General features: G+C 44.8%; 1 protein-coding gene across 15 annotated transcripts in view; it reads right to left on the bottom strand.

Moving 5' to 3' along the window:
• The window catches only part of SRPK2 (SRSF protein kinase 2), a 310,148-nt gene that overhangs the window by 119,239 nt on the left and 174,694 nt on the right, over positions 1–16,215 (bottom strand). For 10 of the 15 annotated variants that reach the window (XM_073328503.2, XM_078851153.1, XM_078851154.1 and 7 more), the window contains 2 exons: positions 15,521–15,604; positions 13,278–13,429 (listed from right to left, as the gene is read on the bottom strand). In XM_073328503.2, coding sequence (XP_073184604.1) covers positions 13,278–13,429; positions 15,521–15,604 — 236 coding nt within the window. Of the gene's footprint in view, positions 1–13,277; positions 13,430–15,520; positions 15,605–16,215 lie in introns of those variants that run through there. The other 5 variants (XM_073328508.2, XM_073328513.2, XM_078851155.1 and 2 more) reach the window with 2 other exon arrangements.

The raw sequence follows: 16,215 nt of genomic DNA, 5'->3' as shown, positions 1-16,215 counted from the left end.
AGGCCGATATGGCTGCCAGGTGCACCTTGACTGATGAGGGCGCCATGCCCTGGGCCCTCAGGTGGAGGAGGTAATCAAGGATAAGCTGCATCAGGGTGGCCAAAAGGGAGACACCCTGGTCTGCCGCCCACCTAGAAAATCAGGACCACTTTGCCAAATAAGCGCGGCGAGTGAAGGGCCTTCTACTTTCGAGGAGGATGTGCTGAACCTGTTCTGAGCACATCCTTTCCTCTCCACCTACCCAATGAGCAGCCACGCTGTGAGGTGAAGAGCCGCCAGGTTGGGATGGAGGAGGCGGCCCTGGTCCTGAGAGAGCAGGTACCGGCAGAGCGGCAAATGCCACGGCCATGGCAGAGCTACCGCCAGTCCCGTGAGGGTCCCATACCAATGCTGCCTAGGCCATGCCGGGGCAATCAGGAGGACCCGGGCCATGTCCGTCTTTATCTTCTCCAAGACCCTGCTGATTAGAGGGACCAGGGGAAAGGCATAGGCATAGAGAAGCTGGCCTGACCAGGACAGGATAAAGGCATCAGAGATAGCGCCCCTCCGGAGCAGAGCCAGGGGCATCACTGGTTCTGCTGAGTCGTGAATAGGTCTACTTGGGGAGTTCCCCACCTTCAGAAGAGCCGGTGGGCCATTTCGGGGTGGAGGGACCAGTCATGTTGCGAGGAAAAGTCCCTGCCCAAGCAATCCACCCTCTCATTCCAGGTGCCCGGTAGGTGGAAGGCCTTCAGGTGGATGTCATGGGCTATACAGAAGTCCCACAGCCTGAGGGCTTCGTGGCAGAGGATCAGGCCCTGCCTTGCCTGTTGATATAAAACATCGAGGCCGTGTTGTCCGTGAAGACCCTGACTACCTTGCCCTCCAGGTGTGAGCGGAAGGCCATACACACCAGCTGCACCACCTTGAGCTCCTTGACGTTTATATGTAGGGTCAGGTCTTGAGCTGACCACAGGCCTGGGGTCTGAAAATTCCCCACATGGGCCCCCCAACCCAGGTCCGACGCATCGGACACCAGCTCCAACGACGGGGCCCTGTCCCTGAACAGGACCTCTTGGAGCATGTTGTTTGGGGCAGAACACCACCGTAGGGAGGTGATCACAGTGTCTGGCATGGTGAGGACCTTGTCCATCCTGTCCGTGGCCTGGGAAAACTTAAAGGCCAACCAGAGCTGGAGGGGCCTCATCCTGAGTCTGGAGTGATGGACCACATACATGCACGCTGACATGTGACCCAAGAGCTACAGGCAAACCCTGGCTGTTGTCACCTGGAATCTTGTGACCGAGTCGATGAGACCTTTCAGGGTCTCGAATCTGTCTGACGGGAGAGAGGCCCTGGCTGGCGCTGCAACCAGGAGCGCCCCAATAAACTCTACGCGTTGGGCCGGGACTAACATGGACTTGGTGTTGTTTACCAATAGGCCCAAGGCAGTGCTCGTGGACAGGAGGAGCACCATGTGATCCCTCACCTGCGACTGGGAGGTGCCCTTGACAAGCCAATTGTCCAGTTAGGGAAATATCTGGACCCCCCACCGTCTGAGGTAGGCCGCTACCACCGAAATGCATTTTGTAAACACCCTGGGGGCAGTGGACAGACCAAATGGGAGGCCCGTGAATTGGTAGTGATTCCATCCCACCACGAAACAGAGGAAGCGCCTGTGCCCCTCGAATATGTGGATGTGGAAGTATGCGTCCTGTAGATCGAGGGCAGTGTACCAGTCCCTGGGATCCAGGGAAGGGATGATAGAGGCTAGGGAAACCATGCGGAACTTGAGTTTTACCATGTACTGGTTCAGACCTCACAGGTCCCGGATGGGCCTGAGCCCCCCTTTGGCCTTTGGGATAAGGAAATAACGGGAGTAATACCCCTTGCCCATGAACTCCTCGGGCACCGCCTCTATTGCTCCTAGTCCTAGGAGCCGCCCCACCTCCTGCTCGAGCAGAGGGACGGGGGAGAGGGGTGGTTGGGCGGGAAGGAAGTAAGCTGGAGGGTGTAACCCCAGGAGATGGTGTTGAGGACCCATCAGTCTAAGGTTAGCTGTGACTATTCCAGGAGGAAAGCACACAACCGGTTGGAGAAGGGGAGCTTTATTGGGGGTCGATCCCTGATGAGGACTGGCAGGGTGCCCCCAAGCATCCCGTCAAAAGCGCCTTTTCCCTGCCTGCTTGCCCTTGGAGGACCCAGGTTGAGGGGCAGGCCAAGTCTACCTCTGAGGGAGTCTCTTATAGTCCCGCTGCCTCTTATGGGTGGCCTCATACTTCGAGAGGACGGCCTGGGCAGGAGTCTGCTGAGGCTTGAACTTAGGTTTTGCTGGAGCCGGGACATAGAGGCCCAGAGTCTGTAGGGTCGTACAGGAGTCCTTCATGCCATGCAGCCCTGTATCTATTTCCACCGGAAACAGAGCTTTCCCATCAAACAGGAGATCCTGCATGGAAGACTGCGCCTCACTGGACAGCCCAGAAAGCAGGAGCCATGACGCCCGGCTCACGGACACCGCGGAGGCCATGGATCGTGCAGTCGTGTCCGCAGCATCTGAGGCTGCCTGAAGGGATGCCCTAGCGGCCACTGCCCCTTCCTCCATTACTGCCTTGAACTCCTTCCTATCGTGCTCCTGGAGAGAGTCCTCAAACTTGGGCAGGGAGCCCCACAGATTGAATTCATACCGACCCAGGAGAGCCTGATGGTTTGCCACTCATAACAGGAAGCTCGAAGACAAATACATTTTCCTTCCGAAAGAGTCCAGTATCTGAGAGTCTTTGTTCTTTGGGGTCGGGGCTGGCTGACCCTGCCATTCCCTGTGGTTGACCAACTCGACCACCAGGGAGTTGGGCGCCAGGTGGGTATACACGTACTCATGCCCCTTAGTAGGTACAAAGTATTTGCGTTCCGCTTTCTTAGAGATGGGGGCCAACGAGGCCGGTGTCTGACATGGGGCATTTGAAATCTTAGCCACCTCTTCATGGAGGGGCAAGGCCACCCTACCCAGTGCCGACCAGGACAGCACGTTAAACAGGGAGTCTGAGGGTTCCTCCATCTCCTCTGCCTGGAGGTGGAGGCTTGCTGCCACCCTTTTCAAGAGTTCTTCATATGCCCTGAAGTCCTCCTGCAGGGCAGAGGGGGGCGGGGCAGCAACCGCCTCCTCCGGGCGGGGTGAGCAGGCCGGTGCGCTACTCCGGGTATCGTCCAGCACCGGAGAGTCTACCATCTGGTCGGTGCCGAGGACGTACGTCCCGCCGACTCCTTTCTCGGGGGTCTGGAGAGGGAGGCCGATGGTGCTTCCGAAGCTCCGGCCACCTAGCGAGCTTCCACCAGGGGCTGTGCCGGAGGTCAAGGTGCCCACCGGTACCATTGGGCCGGCCACAACACTCAGTGCCACTGCACCTGCTGTGGAACCGGCGGGGCCAGCTGTTCGGGTTGGCTGGCCTGGCCCATTGAAGGACAGCTACGAATGGAGGCCGGGCTGGTGTAAGATCTATTGCTGTCTCTGGACCGTGAGGAGCGGCAGTGCTGGGATCTACATCAGCCACAGGACCGCAATCTCAGCATGGAGGACCAGTACCAATGGTAACAGCTGCTCTGCGAATGGCCTCGACAGGCAGATCCGCGACGGCGAGACAACAGCGATTGATGCCCAGGGCTGCGATGTCTTGGCGGAGACTTGGAGCAGGAGTCCGAGCGGGAATGGCATCGACAACCATGCCGTGACCGACTGCGGTACCCCCTCCGAGATGAGGACTGTTGGCGACGCCTGCTGCGGTCCCGTCGATATTCACTCCTTGAGGACGAGCGGTGCCGAAAGTCCCAGATGGACGGAACCCAGCCAGACAGTCTGGTCAGCATCGAGGGTGATCCACATGGACTCTGCCCCAAATGGTCGCTGGGTAGTGACCGGCGTCGGGAACGTTCCCTTGACTAAGACCGGTACCGGGCCGGAGGCAACTGCGGAGATTCCAGCGACTGCTTGCCTCTGGAGCGTGGGGCCGACATCAGTAGCGCTCCGGGCACCAGCATGGACATAACATCCTGGGCCGCCTAGAGGGCTTCAGCTGTGGACGGCACCCAGACATCCAGAGAAGCCTGTTCTGAAGGGGCCGGGCTACTCTGCTCAATGTGAATTGGACTCCTGGGGCCCGGTGGGGATCGAGGACTGCCCAACATGGGCCTAGCCTCTGTCCCAGACTTTCCTCGGTGCCACTGTGAAGAGGGAGTCTTTCTGGCCCTCTTGGTGTGCCCCGTGGACTGGGAGCGGTGCCCACTGGTCAATGGCACCAGAGGGTCGCCGCCTACTGACGCTGTGGTGCCAGGTACTGGTTCAGAGTGGCGTGATGGAGTTGGGGTCAGCGCCGACTCCATCAGGATGGCCCGGAGCCTAATGTCCCTCCAAGGTGTAAACAACTTGCAAATCTTGCACCTTTCGCTGATGTGGATTTCTCCCAAACAGCGCAAACAGTCTGCATGCGGGTCACTTCTTGGCACAGAATGCCTACAAGAGCCGGATGACTTAAACCCCGGGGCATGCCCCGGCCCGGGCTCACTGACTAACTAAACTAAACTAACTACAGGTACTAACACTGAACGAATGAACAGTTCTGGGAACGAGCTACAGCAAAGCTGAAGCAGAGTAGTTCCGACACACCTTCTTTGGCGGCAAGAAGGAACTGAGGGTGGGGGGGAGCACACAGATCCCCTTATACAGTGCCAGGCAGATGCCACTCCAGGGGTCACGGGGGGTGCTCCCCACCTACGGGTACTGCTAGGGGAAAAACTTCCAGCACCGGTGCATGTGGCAAGCATGCACATCTACTGTGGAACACACGAGCAATCACTTGAAGCAGCAGCAGACCTTGAGGTTCCTCAGCAAAATTACTTCCTCCATGCTGGGTTCCCTGTGCAGAGACAAAGTTTCCTCAATCTCCAAACACAGACTGAGTGGAGAACGAAAGAGAAATGTATTTTTATAGGGCTCCATGTCACAACACCCAGTCCACTCAGTCAGGTTCTACATAAGGTGTTATAAAGGTGGTGTCCCCTGCAATTCAGTCCCAACACACTAAAATAAAAGTTACTTATAACTAAGGCTACGATTTAATCACGGGTATTTTTAGCAAAAGTCATGGACAGGTCACCGTCAAGAAACAAAAAATCACGGCCTGTGACCTGTCCGTGGTTTATACCATAAATACCCCTGACTGTCTCTTGTGTAGGGGAGTGAGCCCTGGGGCCCAAGGCACCAGCTGCAAGGTGGGGAGCCCCAGAGGCCCCACCGCTGGCTCCAGTTGCCCTGGGACTACCGCCAGAAGCCACCAAGCTGAGGCTGCTCCCACTGTCTCTGGGACTGCTGCTCAGGTGGTCTCTGGGGCCAGCCGCACCAGCCGCTGCTTGGGCGATCCCCAGGGCCAGCTACCCAGGGCCACCAGAGCAGCAGCCGGTACGGCTGGCCCTGGGCCACTCCAGCAGCGGTTGGTGCGGCTGGCTGCAGGGTTGCCCAAGTGGTTGGCTGCAGAGCCGTTCCAGCAGCGGCCGGTGTGGGTGTCTCCAGGGCCAGCTGCTTGGGAGGTTCTGGGGTCAGCCCCACTGGCTGCTGCAGAAGTCAGGAAGGTCGCAGAAAGTCACGGAATCCGTGACTTCCGCGACCTCCCCATGACAAACATGGAACCCTACTTATAACTAATACTTCTAAGATATTGGTGTGACTGAGCCACATTGTCGGGGTGCTGGCACTCAGTCAGCTGGTCCAAAACTTTTGGGAAATCTGGATCTATTGGAGCCAGGTAAGCACCATCATCACTGAACCAAACATTTGGGACCAAAGCCCTTGCTACCCTCAATGTCATACCACAAAATCAGAGTTCCAAAACTAAGTAGGCCATGGAAGCTGCCTTAAGGATGTGGAAAGAGCCTTTAATCTTTCAGGAACACCTGTAAGAAGTCTTAATACAATGTCTAATCCATTTTAAATGTGTGGCTGAGACAAACAACCCTATTGATTTATTTCCACAGGTCACAAAATATCGACTGGTAGCTGACTACTGGAAGACTTTTGTCTTAACTAGATATTTAGGAGCTTATGTGATCTAGCTTCCCCAGATAGATTATGACATTTTGGAAAGAAAACTGTAAACAGAGACTAATACAATGTTTCAGATTAAACTGACTTACTATGTCAGGAAGGAATTTTGGGCCAGGACACAAGATCACTTTTTTTCTATGAAATACTGTTAAAAAAATTAAAATTACAAAACCTGGAGCTCACTCACTTATGTCTGATATTATAGTTATCAGAAAAGTCATCTTCGGGGACAGATATTATAGTTTTGCAAGATAAGTTTTCAATAACAAACAGTGTTTTGATTATTCATATTTTCTTTTCCCTGCACCTCAGATATGACCTGATTTTAATGGCTGCTTCCACAGTATCTAAAATAGGCTCAAGATTTTAAGCCATCTGAAGGTTCAGAATCCCATAGATTAGTATAATTTTTGATACCTACAAATACTGGTTTTGTACAATAGCTAAGAAATCTTAAACTTTTTCCATGCTAGGAAATAGGAACTTTAAAATTATAGTCCGCTAAGGTACACGCTTGCATGAAAAATTATGAACCACAATGACATATTAGCCTAGGCCTGCGACTCTTGGATATGGAATCACAGGTATAGTCAATTTTTATAATGCTTTTTTGTTGTGGCATCTGATGATTGTTAGCTATTTCTCCAAAAATACAGTGTAATTTTTGTATTTCAATTTGTTCTCAAAGGTCAAGTTCCTTTACTACTTTTGAGTAGTCTCAACTCTCTTACTGGATAAATTTAGAGTCTAAGTGAATATTCAGAAATGGAGATATCAGATCAATGTCTATTCGACATTGGTGAGGCCTCATCTGGAGTACTGTGTCCAGTTTTGGGCCCCACACTACAAGAAGGATGTGGATAAATTGGAGAGAGTCCAGCGAAGGGCAACAAAAATGATTAGGGGTCTGGAACACATGACTTATGAGGAGAGGCTGAGGGAGCTGGGATTGTTTAGCCTGCAGAAGAGAAGAATGAGGGGGGATTTGATAGCTGCTTTCAACTACCTGAAAGGGGGTTCCAAAGAGGATGGCTCTAGACTGTTCTCAATGGTAGCAGATGACAGAACGAGGAGTAATGGTCTCAAGTTGCAGTGGGGGAGGTTTAGATTGGATATTAGGAAAAACTTTTTCACTAAGAGGGTGGTGAAACACTGGAATGCGTTACCTAGGGAGGTGGTAGAATCTCCTTCCTTAGAGGTTTTTAAGGTCAGGCTTGACAAAGCCCTGGCTGGGATGATTTAACTGGGAATTGGTCCTGCTTCGAGCAGGGGGTTGGACTAGATGACCTTCTGGGGTCCCTTCCAACCCTGATATTCTATGATTCTATGATCTCTTAAACATTTAAGCTATAGGACTGTTTGAAAAACAGGATGCTGAAGCAGTTAATTGAAGAACTGAGTTAAATACACTCATCTTCTAAGAATAAGATAGTTCACTTATGCTATCTAGAAAGAAATCCGGTATTCTTTTTCCTTCCTATTTGTGAAAATCTATGTACCCAAAATGTGATCCCAAAGGAAGCCAAATGCAGCTCAACAGAGGTAAAACTAGCATTCTCCAGGACTAACATTTATATTAAATCATTCAACCAAGGGAAACTTTCTTTGTCAGTACAGTTATTCTGATAAGAAAACATTTATTTTCCCAGCAGATATAGATAAAACTAAACTCCCAACAAGAAAATGGAAAGGATCCCAATTACTTCACTAGGAGTAGGATCAAGCCCTAAAGATATTAGATACGTTTTGGAACCACACGATTTGATATACAGATTAATATTTAGAACAAAGTTTTTCTTTTTATATAATTTATTTATGCCCAAACTGGTTTAATTACATTATTTTTTCCATTTAACTCTCCCTCTCCCTTTTTTGGCATTAACGAAGAATTTATTTCCATCATGGTGAACTCAGAATAACCCCATTATTAGATTAAATTTAGATTATTTCCCACATCTTGCAATACTGCTTTAACTTAGAGTAGGTTTTTAACGGTTAGGAACTGTATTAGCACAGGATCAAATATTGTATGATGTATGTGTATTGACATGGCTGCATTGTCATGACATGCTGTTAAAATATATTTTTTTATTATAAAACAAGTGTCAATAAAATGCTAGCTAAAATATGATGTTACCTGAAAAAGAAAGCTAACAACATGGAAAGGAGACATCAAAAATGAGAACTCAATCTAAGACAGCATGTGAAAAGATACATGTATTTTGTAGCCAGAAATTAAAATAGCAAGCAAAGATTTGCACATTCATATGCCATTGTGAATAGATAATGGGGCAAATAAGTAGGTCATCTATAGGTTTACAGTTATCAGGCTATACCATCATGAAGTAAGCAAACATTGTGGAAGTCAAATATCCTTGAAAAGTATTTTAAGTACAGCACATTTAATGTAGGTACATTTAAATTCTATTAAGTGCTTGAATACAAACGCTAGAAGTCTAAATACTGAGATGGTTGAACAGGAGTTCCTAGTATTCTGTGAAGATATTGAATATAATAGCGATCACAGAAACTCAGTGGAACAATAATAATCAATGGGGCATGGTAATACCAAGGTACAAACTATATAGGAATGATAGAATAGGTCGTGCTGGTGAGAGGGTGGCACAGCATGTGAAAAAAAGCATAAAGTCAAATATAGTAAAAATCTTAAATGAATCAAACTGTACCACAGAATCTCTATGGATAGAAATTCCACGCTTGAATAATGAGGATAGCAGTAGGAATATACTACTGACCACTTGACCAGGATGGTGATGGTGATTATGAAATGCTCAGGAAGATTAGAGAGGCTACAAAAACAGAAAACCTAATAATAATGGGGGATTTCAACTATCCCCATATTGACTGGCTACATATCACCTCAAGATTGGATGCAGATATAAAATGCACAGACACCATTAATGACTGTTTCATGGAGCAGCTAGTCCTGGAATCCACATAGAGCAATTCTTGAAAAAGTCCTAAGTGGTGCACAAGATCTGGTCCATCAGGTGACTATAACTGAACTGTTCAGTAATAGCAACCATAATGTAATTAAATTTAACATTCCTGTTGGGGGCAAAATACCACAGAAACCCAACACAGTAGCATTTAACTTCAAAAAGGGGAACTACACAAAAATGAGGAAGCTAATTAAACAGAAATTAAGACAAACAGTCACAACAGTGAAATGCTGGCAAAGTGCATGGAAAATTACCACACCATAATAGAAGCTCAAACTAAATTATAACCCAAGTTAAAAAAAAAAACAGCAAGAGGACCAAAAAAGTGCCACCATGGCTAAACAACAATGTTAAAGAGGTGGTTAGAGACAAAAAGATATCCTTTAAAAACTGGAAGTTGAATCCTTCTGAGGAAAATAGAAGGGATCATGAACTCTGGCAAGACAAGTGTAAAAATAAAATCAGACAAGCCAAAAAAGAATGTGAAGAGCAACTAGTAAAAGACACAAAAACTAAACAGCAAAAAAAAATTTTTCTTTAAGTACATAAGAAGTAGGAAGCCTGCCAAACAATCAGTGGGGCCACTGGATGACCTAGCTGCTAAAAGGGCACTCAAGGAAGACAAGGCTGTTGTGAAGAAGCTAAATTAAGTCTTTGCATTGGTCTTCACTGCAGAGGATGTGAGGGAGAATCCCAAACCTGAGCCATTTTTTTTTAGGTGACAAATCGAGGAACTTTCCCAGATTGAGATGTCAATAGAGGAGGTTTTGGAACAAACTGAAAAAAGTAGAGAGTTATAAGTCACCAGGACCAGATGGAATTCATCCAAGAGTTCTGAAGGAACTCAAATACGAAATTGCAGTGCTCCTATCTGAGGTATGTAACCTATCACTTCAATCAGCTTCTGTACCAACTGACTAGAGGATAGCTAATATAACACTGTTTTTTAAAAATAACTTCACAGACAATCCTGGCAATTACAGGAAGGTAAGGCTAACTTTAGTGCCAGGCAAACGGTTGAAACTATAATAAAGAATAAATTATAAAGCACATGAACACAACATCTTGGGGAAGAGTCAACACGGCTTTTGTAAAGGGAAATCACGCCTCAGCAATCTATTACCTTTCTTTGACGGAGTCAACAAGCATGTGGACAAGGGTGATCCAGTGCATATAGTGTACCTGGACTTTCAAAAGGTCTTTGACAAAGTTCCATCACCAAGGGCTCTTAAGTAAAATAAGTAGTCATGGGTTAAGAGGGAAGGGTCCTCTCACAGGTTAGTAAATGGTTAAAAGACAGGGGGGAAGGTAGGAATAAATGGTCAGATTTTACAGTGGAGAGAGGTAAATAGTAGGATCCCCAAGGATCTTTATGGAACCAATGCTCCTCAACATATTCATCAATGATATGGGAAAAAGGATAAACAGTGAGATAGCAAAGCTTGCAGACAATACAAAATTACTCAAGACAGTTAAGTCCAAAGCTGACTGCAAAGAGTTACAAAGGGATCTCACAAAAATGGCTGACTTGGCAACAAAATGGCAGATGAAATTCAATGCTGACAAACACAAAGTAATGTGCACTGGAAAACATAGTCCCAACTATACATACAAAATGATGGGGACTAAATTAGCTGTTACCATTAAAGAAAGAGATCTTGTAGTCATAGTGGATAGTTCTCTGAAAACATCTGCTCAAAGTGCAGCAGCAGTCAAAACAGCTAACAGAATGTTAGGATCCATTAGGAAAGATAGATAACAAGACACAAAATATCATAATGCCACTATATAAATCCATGGTACACCCACAACTTGGAGACTGTGTGCAGTTCTGGTTGCCCCATCTTAAAAAATATATATTAGAATTGAAAAAAGTACAGAGAAGGGCAACAAAAATTATTAGGAGTATGGAACATCTTCCATATGAAGACAGATTAAAAAAGACTGAGACTGTTCACTGTAGAAGACAGACAATTAAGGGGGGATATGATAGAGGTATTTAAAATCATGAATGGTGTGGAGAAAGTGAATAAGGAAGTGTTATTTACTCCTTTACACAACACAAGAATCAAGGATCACCTAATGAAATTAATAGGCAGCAGGCTTAAAACAAACGTAAGGTAGTACTTCTTCAAACACCACACATTCTATCTATGGAACTTGTTGCCACAGGTTGTTGTGAAGGCTAAAACTGGTTTTCAAAAAATAATTAGATAAGTTCATGGAGGATAGGTCCATCAATGGCTATTAGTCACAATGGACAGGGATGCAATCCCATGCTCTAAGTGTCCCCAAACCTCTGACTACCAGATGCTGGGACTGGACGATAGGGGATGGACCACTCATTTATTGCCCTGTTCTGTTCATTCCCTCTGAAGCATCTGGCACCAGCTACTACCAGAAGACAGGATTCTGGGCTAGATGGACCATTCGTCTGACCCAGCATGGCCATTCTTATGTTTTTTAAGCCTATAACTGAATGGGCCGGCAGTCTACTGACAGCACAGTAAGTTACCAGATGTATGATCAGATCAAGGATTGAACTTGGTGCTCTTTTGCTTGACTGGAAGCAGATGAACAAACTGGCAAGTCACTCCACTCGGCCCTTAGGAGAAGGGTGTATGAATTCTGTTGCTTTGCTGTAGTCCTTCTGGCTGATTTGGAGATAGTAGTGACAGTTTCATAGGGAATAGCATCCAGTTCTTCTAAACAGGAATGGAGGTCATCAAGATGTAGAGCATTAAGGTTTGAAGTGAAATAAAATTGGTAAAAGAAAAAGGTATCTTTGGAGCTTAAAGAACCCCTCCATCCCATCTCATGAAAAGCCTGGTATTTGGAATATTTTTGTAAGAGTAATTGGTGTGGCAATTAGTAAGCTACACAAAAACTGGTTTGGGTTTTTTAAATAAAACTTCATAATTTTACTATACAACTGGTAGAATTAGAGAAAGATTGACAGCAACCAAAACACATCTTCAACAATTACAAGATTTTACTCTGGCCTTATCCAACTTCAAAGAATATTTTTTAGAAATTCTTTGGTGTATGGAATGCTTTGACAAAATTATGCGCCTATGTGATGTAACATGCATAACACTAAGAACAGGAGTTCTCATGGGGCAATAGATCTGCACTTTTTTGGTTGCTCCTGGTTCACATTAACGTTTTTTGCTCAATATTTACTTCTCTTTCACTTGTCTTGAGTACACAGTACAATCAATTTGGTTACCACAGTGAATAGCTGAAGAGTTTCATGAAGGCTTATTTAAGTTTATCTGCATTCTCCACTAAAATAATGTTTTGTACTTTACCAGATTCCCAGTGATGTGGCGAGGGACTTAGAGCAAAAATGCCCCCAAGATATGGTGCCAAGACTCCCGGCAGAAGTTGGGGCAATTAGACTAGCTGATTGGATCTAATTAGCCCATGCTCACCATAAATCAGGCAGAATAGCAGAATAAGAACGGCCTGAGTAAAGTTTCCATATAGTGTACAAGGACAGGATCAGAAGATTTCCAGTGAGTGAACGAGAGTCTCAGGATGGTGCAGATAAGTTAGAGGGAAGAATCAGATAAATAAATTCTATTCTAAGTATAGGTTATTACATCATCCCAGTCATCAGAGTACTTGAAAGCCTTGCAGAGTTAAAAAATAATGTGGCTAATGTTAGTCCAAAAATGTTCTCTCCATTCCTTTGCCTAGGGAAAAGTAAAGTAAATAAAAGTGATAAGCATTGCATAGACAGAAAATGGTGACTTTTCTGGCCATTTTTAGGCTTGGTCTACACTTAAAAATTAGATCAACATAATTACATTGGTCAGGTGTGTGGGGAAAAAAAGCACTCCCTGCCCGACACAGTTATGCCAAACTAGCCCCCTGTAAGATGAAGCTATGTCAACAGAAGAATGCTTCCATCGACTTACAGCTACCATTATTCAGGGAGGTGGTGTTCCTACACCAACAACATAGGCAGCATCTATACTACAGGGTTATGCCAGCATAGCTACAGCGACATAGCAATGCCTGAATAGTCTCTCTAGTGTAGACATACCCTTGACTCTTGCAGGAGTGAACTCCATAATCTAGGACCAGCACTAAGAAAACTCTGTCTACCACACAAAACCATAAACTTCACTCTAAAAGAAGACTGTTCAAGTGGCTCCTGAGGACCAAAGTTGTCAAGGGCTATAGAGATGTTTACTATTTAACATTCAACATTTTATATAGTGCTTAATTACACAAACCTTTGCAATAATCTGCAGGGTCTTCTTGCTCCTCATCATCAGATCCCAGAATCTCCTCCTCTGGTTCTGGTGGTGCTGGCTCTGGCAGAGGCGGAGGTGGGGGTGGAGGTGGGGGTGGTGGTGCAGATGGAGCTTTCTGTTGAGGCTCTGGCCTGAAAATGAAAAGAAAGTACATTTACTGAGAAGCTTGGTCAGGATGCTAATTGAGGGTTGAGCCACAAAATCCATCTTTCGAATTTTAGTGAAATACATCTCATTTATTTTCCCACAGTTATTCTTTATATTATCTGGTAATGCCCCAGGTATTTCCAAAAATGTATGTAGGTAAAGCTGGCAAGACGAGATATAGCTTTCATGTGAAGGTAGACCATTACACTGAAACAGCTCATAAAAGGTTTACAATATCAGGAATAATTAGCCATATAAAAATATTACAAATTCCTAAACAGTATATGAAAAACTGTACATATGCTTTTAGAGTATGAAGTACTTGGAATCAAGAAAGAATATTCCTCAAAGATGACCAATGTGGACAAGTTATACCAAGTCACCTCTGTGACAGCAACAAAGAAGTTTCAAGAACATATTGCAGGCAGCAATCCATCCAATAAACTAGATGACTCCACAGGCTTTTTCCATATCTAATTTCTATCAGTAATGTAGAAAATCACCTCAATATGGAAGGAGCAAGTAGTAGTAAATAGGAAGAAAATACTAAGCTTCTTAGCTAGCCTTTGCTCAAAATATGCAATGGAATCAATCAATGGAAACACACAGATTTTTACCACATATGTTTTTGAAACAGTGAATTGTTAAAGACATTTTGTATTCTGATCACTGTTCTGGCTTCTGAAGATCAGAGGTATCCTACAAGTGAGATGTCTTCTTGGATTAGCTATTTAGAATACATTTCATATACGATAATTAGAATAATTACAATTCGTATTTTGAAGCTTAGAGTTTTGTCAGATTTTCACATTTTGGTTGTCATCAGCTATCTATGTAAGAAAAAGAGGACATTTAGGTACCTATCTGTTAATCTTTTTTCTCTCTCTCTCAAATAGTTTGATGTTGTGGGGGGAGGGTTGTATTTATACTTACAAATATACAGAAAATCTTATTTGCAGAAAAAGAGATCAGTAATGTATTGTATTGATATAGGTAAGGTTGATCTGAGCCTTCCATCACCAGCCATAACTATCTACACTTATTTTCACATCTATTGCAAATTCCACCTCTCTGAAAGATCTCACTTAAATTATCAGTGTCTCTCCATTAAAACCACAACAGTTGAGGACAGGAAAATACCTTGGTGTAACATGTTAACTTTTCAACTCTGGAAATCTAAATTCAAATACTGCTGCGTGATCATAACAGAAAATTATTTAGGTGGATTTATCTCAGTACTACATATATCCATATCACAACACATACCCCTCCACTTTTATGCACAACATATAGTCTGTTTGGGAAAATACAGCATTTGGAATAGCAAGGTACAGTTGGTCAGAAATAAGTTTAATTGGCAATATGGGGCAGCCTGCACAGCAGCTGCTATGCCTTTGCTCTAAGCAATATTAAAACTTGCATGAGTATCAAATTTATCCCCCCCTACACCTCCTCCAGAAACAAATGGAAGAAGTGTTATTACATTCTGAGTAAATTCTAAGATTTAGAAAGACAATTTTGAATACATTTCAGCATCTTTTTTGCTAAGCTTTAGGCAGGAATTAACAATTTTAGAAAATTAAAGATTTGAATGGGAGAGAATAGAAACAGGGGAAGGAAAAATGCATGCATAAGTCATATAGCTAGAGTCCTGCGTGGATATAAAATTTGTATCTGCATCCAATCCATGATCTTCAAACATGGTCTGAGGACATAAAGCAGATATCTGCAGATTTGCAAGGCTCTACCTATAGCAATTGTGTTTCTAAATATTTCTCTCAAGGAATTGGATTAATTTTTATTCCTTTTATTCCCTTTTTTTGTTAGCGTCATTCATCTCTGTACTGCTATTTTTGATTGAAAGAAAACTGAATTTGGTCTCACAAAAACATTCTCAGTCCAATCACCATCAATCTTAGTACAAGGTCAACTAATGGACCTGAAATCTACCATCTCCAAAAGCCTGGATTTATTACATAAATGAACAGATAGCATTCAAGCCCAGCTGGAGGTTGACAAAAAGCTCTAATCCATTTTTAAAAAGAATTCACAGTGTAAAGCTCCATGTCACAAACCTTGAAACTTCATCTTCTGGACATGAGGCCATTTTGGATACCGTGGTCAAGGACTGTAAACAGTTCAACATTAAGACTGATGAGCTAGAAAACAAATGCACAATCATGAACTTGCACTTGGTTGGCATACCTGAAAACAGTGAGTCAGGTAACAAGGGCATATTTTTGAATGTTTGGAATCATCATATTGGATTATATGACTTTAGAAACTATAGTAACTAACTTCAGCCATGAGATTCTCCATTGGATAATGTTTCAGAGAGTATGGCAATAATATCCAGGTAGAATATACTCAAATCTCCTTTCCCCCCACCCACCACCACCATAGAATATTTTCACCAGACACCTATGCAAAGTGGCAAATAGAGCAGAGTGTTGGGTGCAAAGGGAAAGTGTGTTTGGGGAAGGTGATAGGAGAGAAGAGGAAGAGAGAAAGGGGGGCAGGGCATGTATGAAGTGGGCAGAAAAGTGGAAAGGGTGGGTGGGGGAGAAAAGGATCAGGGGAAGCTGTGAGGTCAAGAGTGGAGGGCAGGGTTCTGGCACTATAAAATTTAGCAATACATTACTCACTGAACCCTCTCTCTGAGGGAGAGAACTGTACAAGATGCTAAAGTTACAATGAATCTACAGTGATTTAGTAACAAGGAGCTACTGTTCTATTTCTGCACCAGATATTGATAGTACTTAAGAGAGAA

This window comes from Lepidochelys kempii, chromosome 1 (genome assembly GCF_965140285.1).
Source record: "Lepidochelys kempii isolate rLepKem1 chromosome 1, rLepKem1.hap1, whole genome shotgun sequence".
Lineage (NCBI taxonomy): Eukaryota > Metazoa > Chordata > Testudines > Cheloniidae > Lepidochelys > Lepidochelys kempii.
Note: the sequence above shows the minus strand (reverse complement) of the source record. Positions and strands in the feature narration are given on the sequence as shown.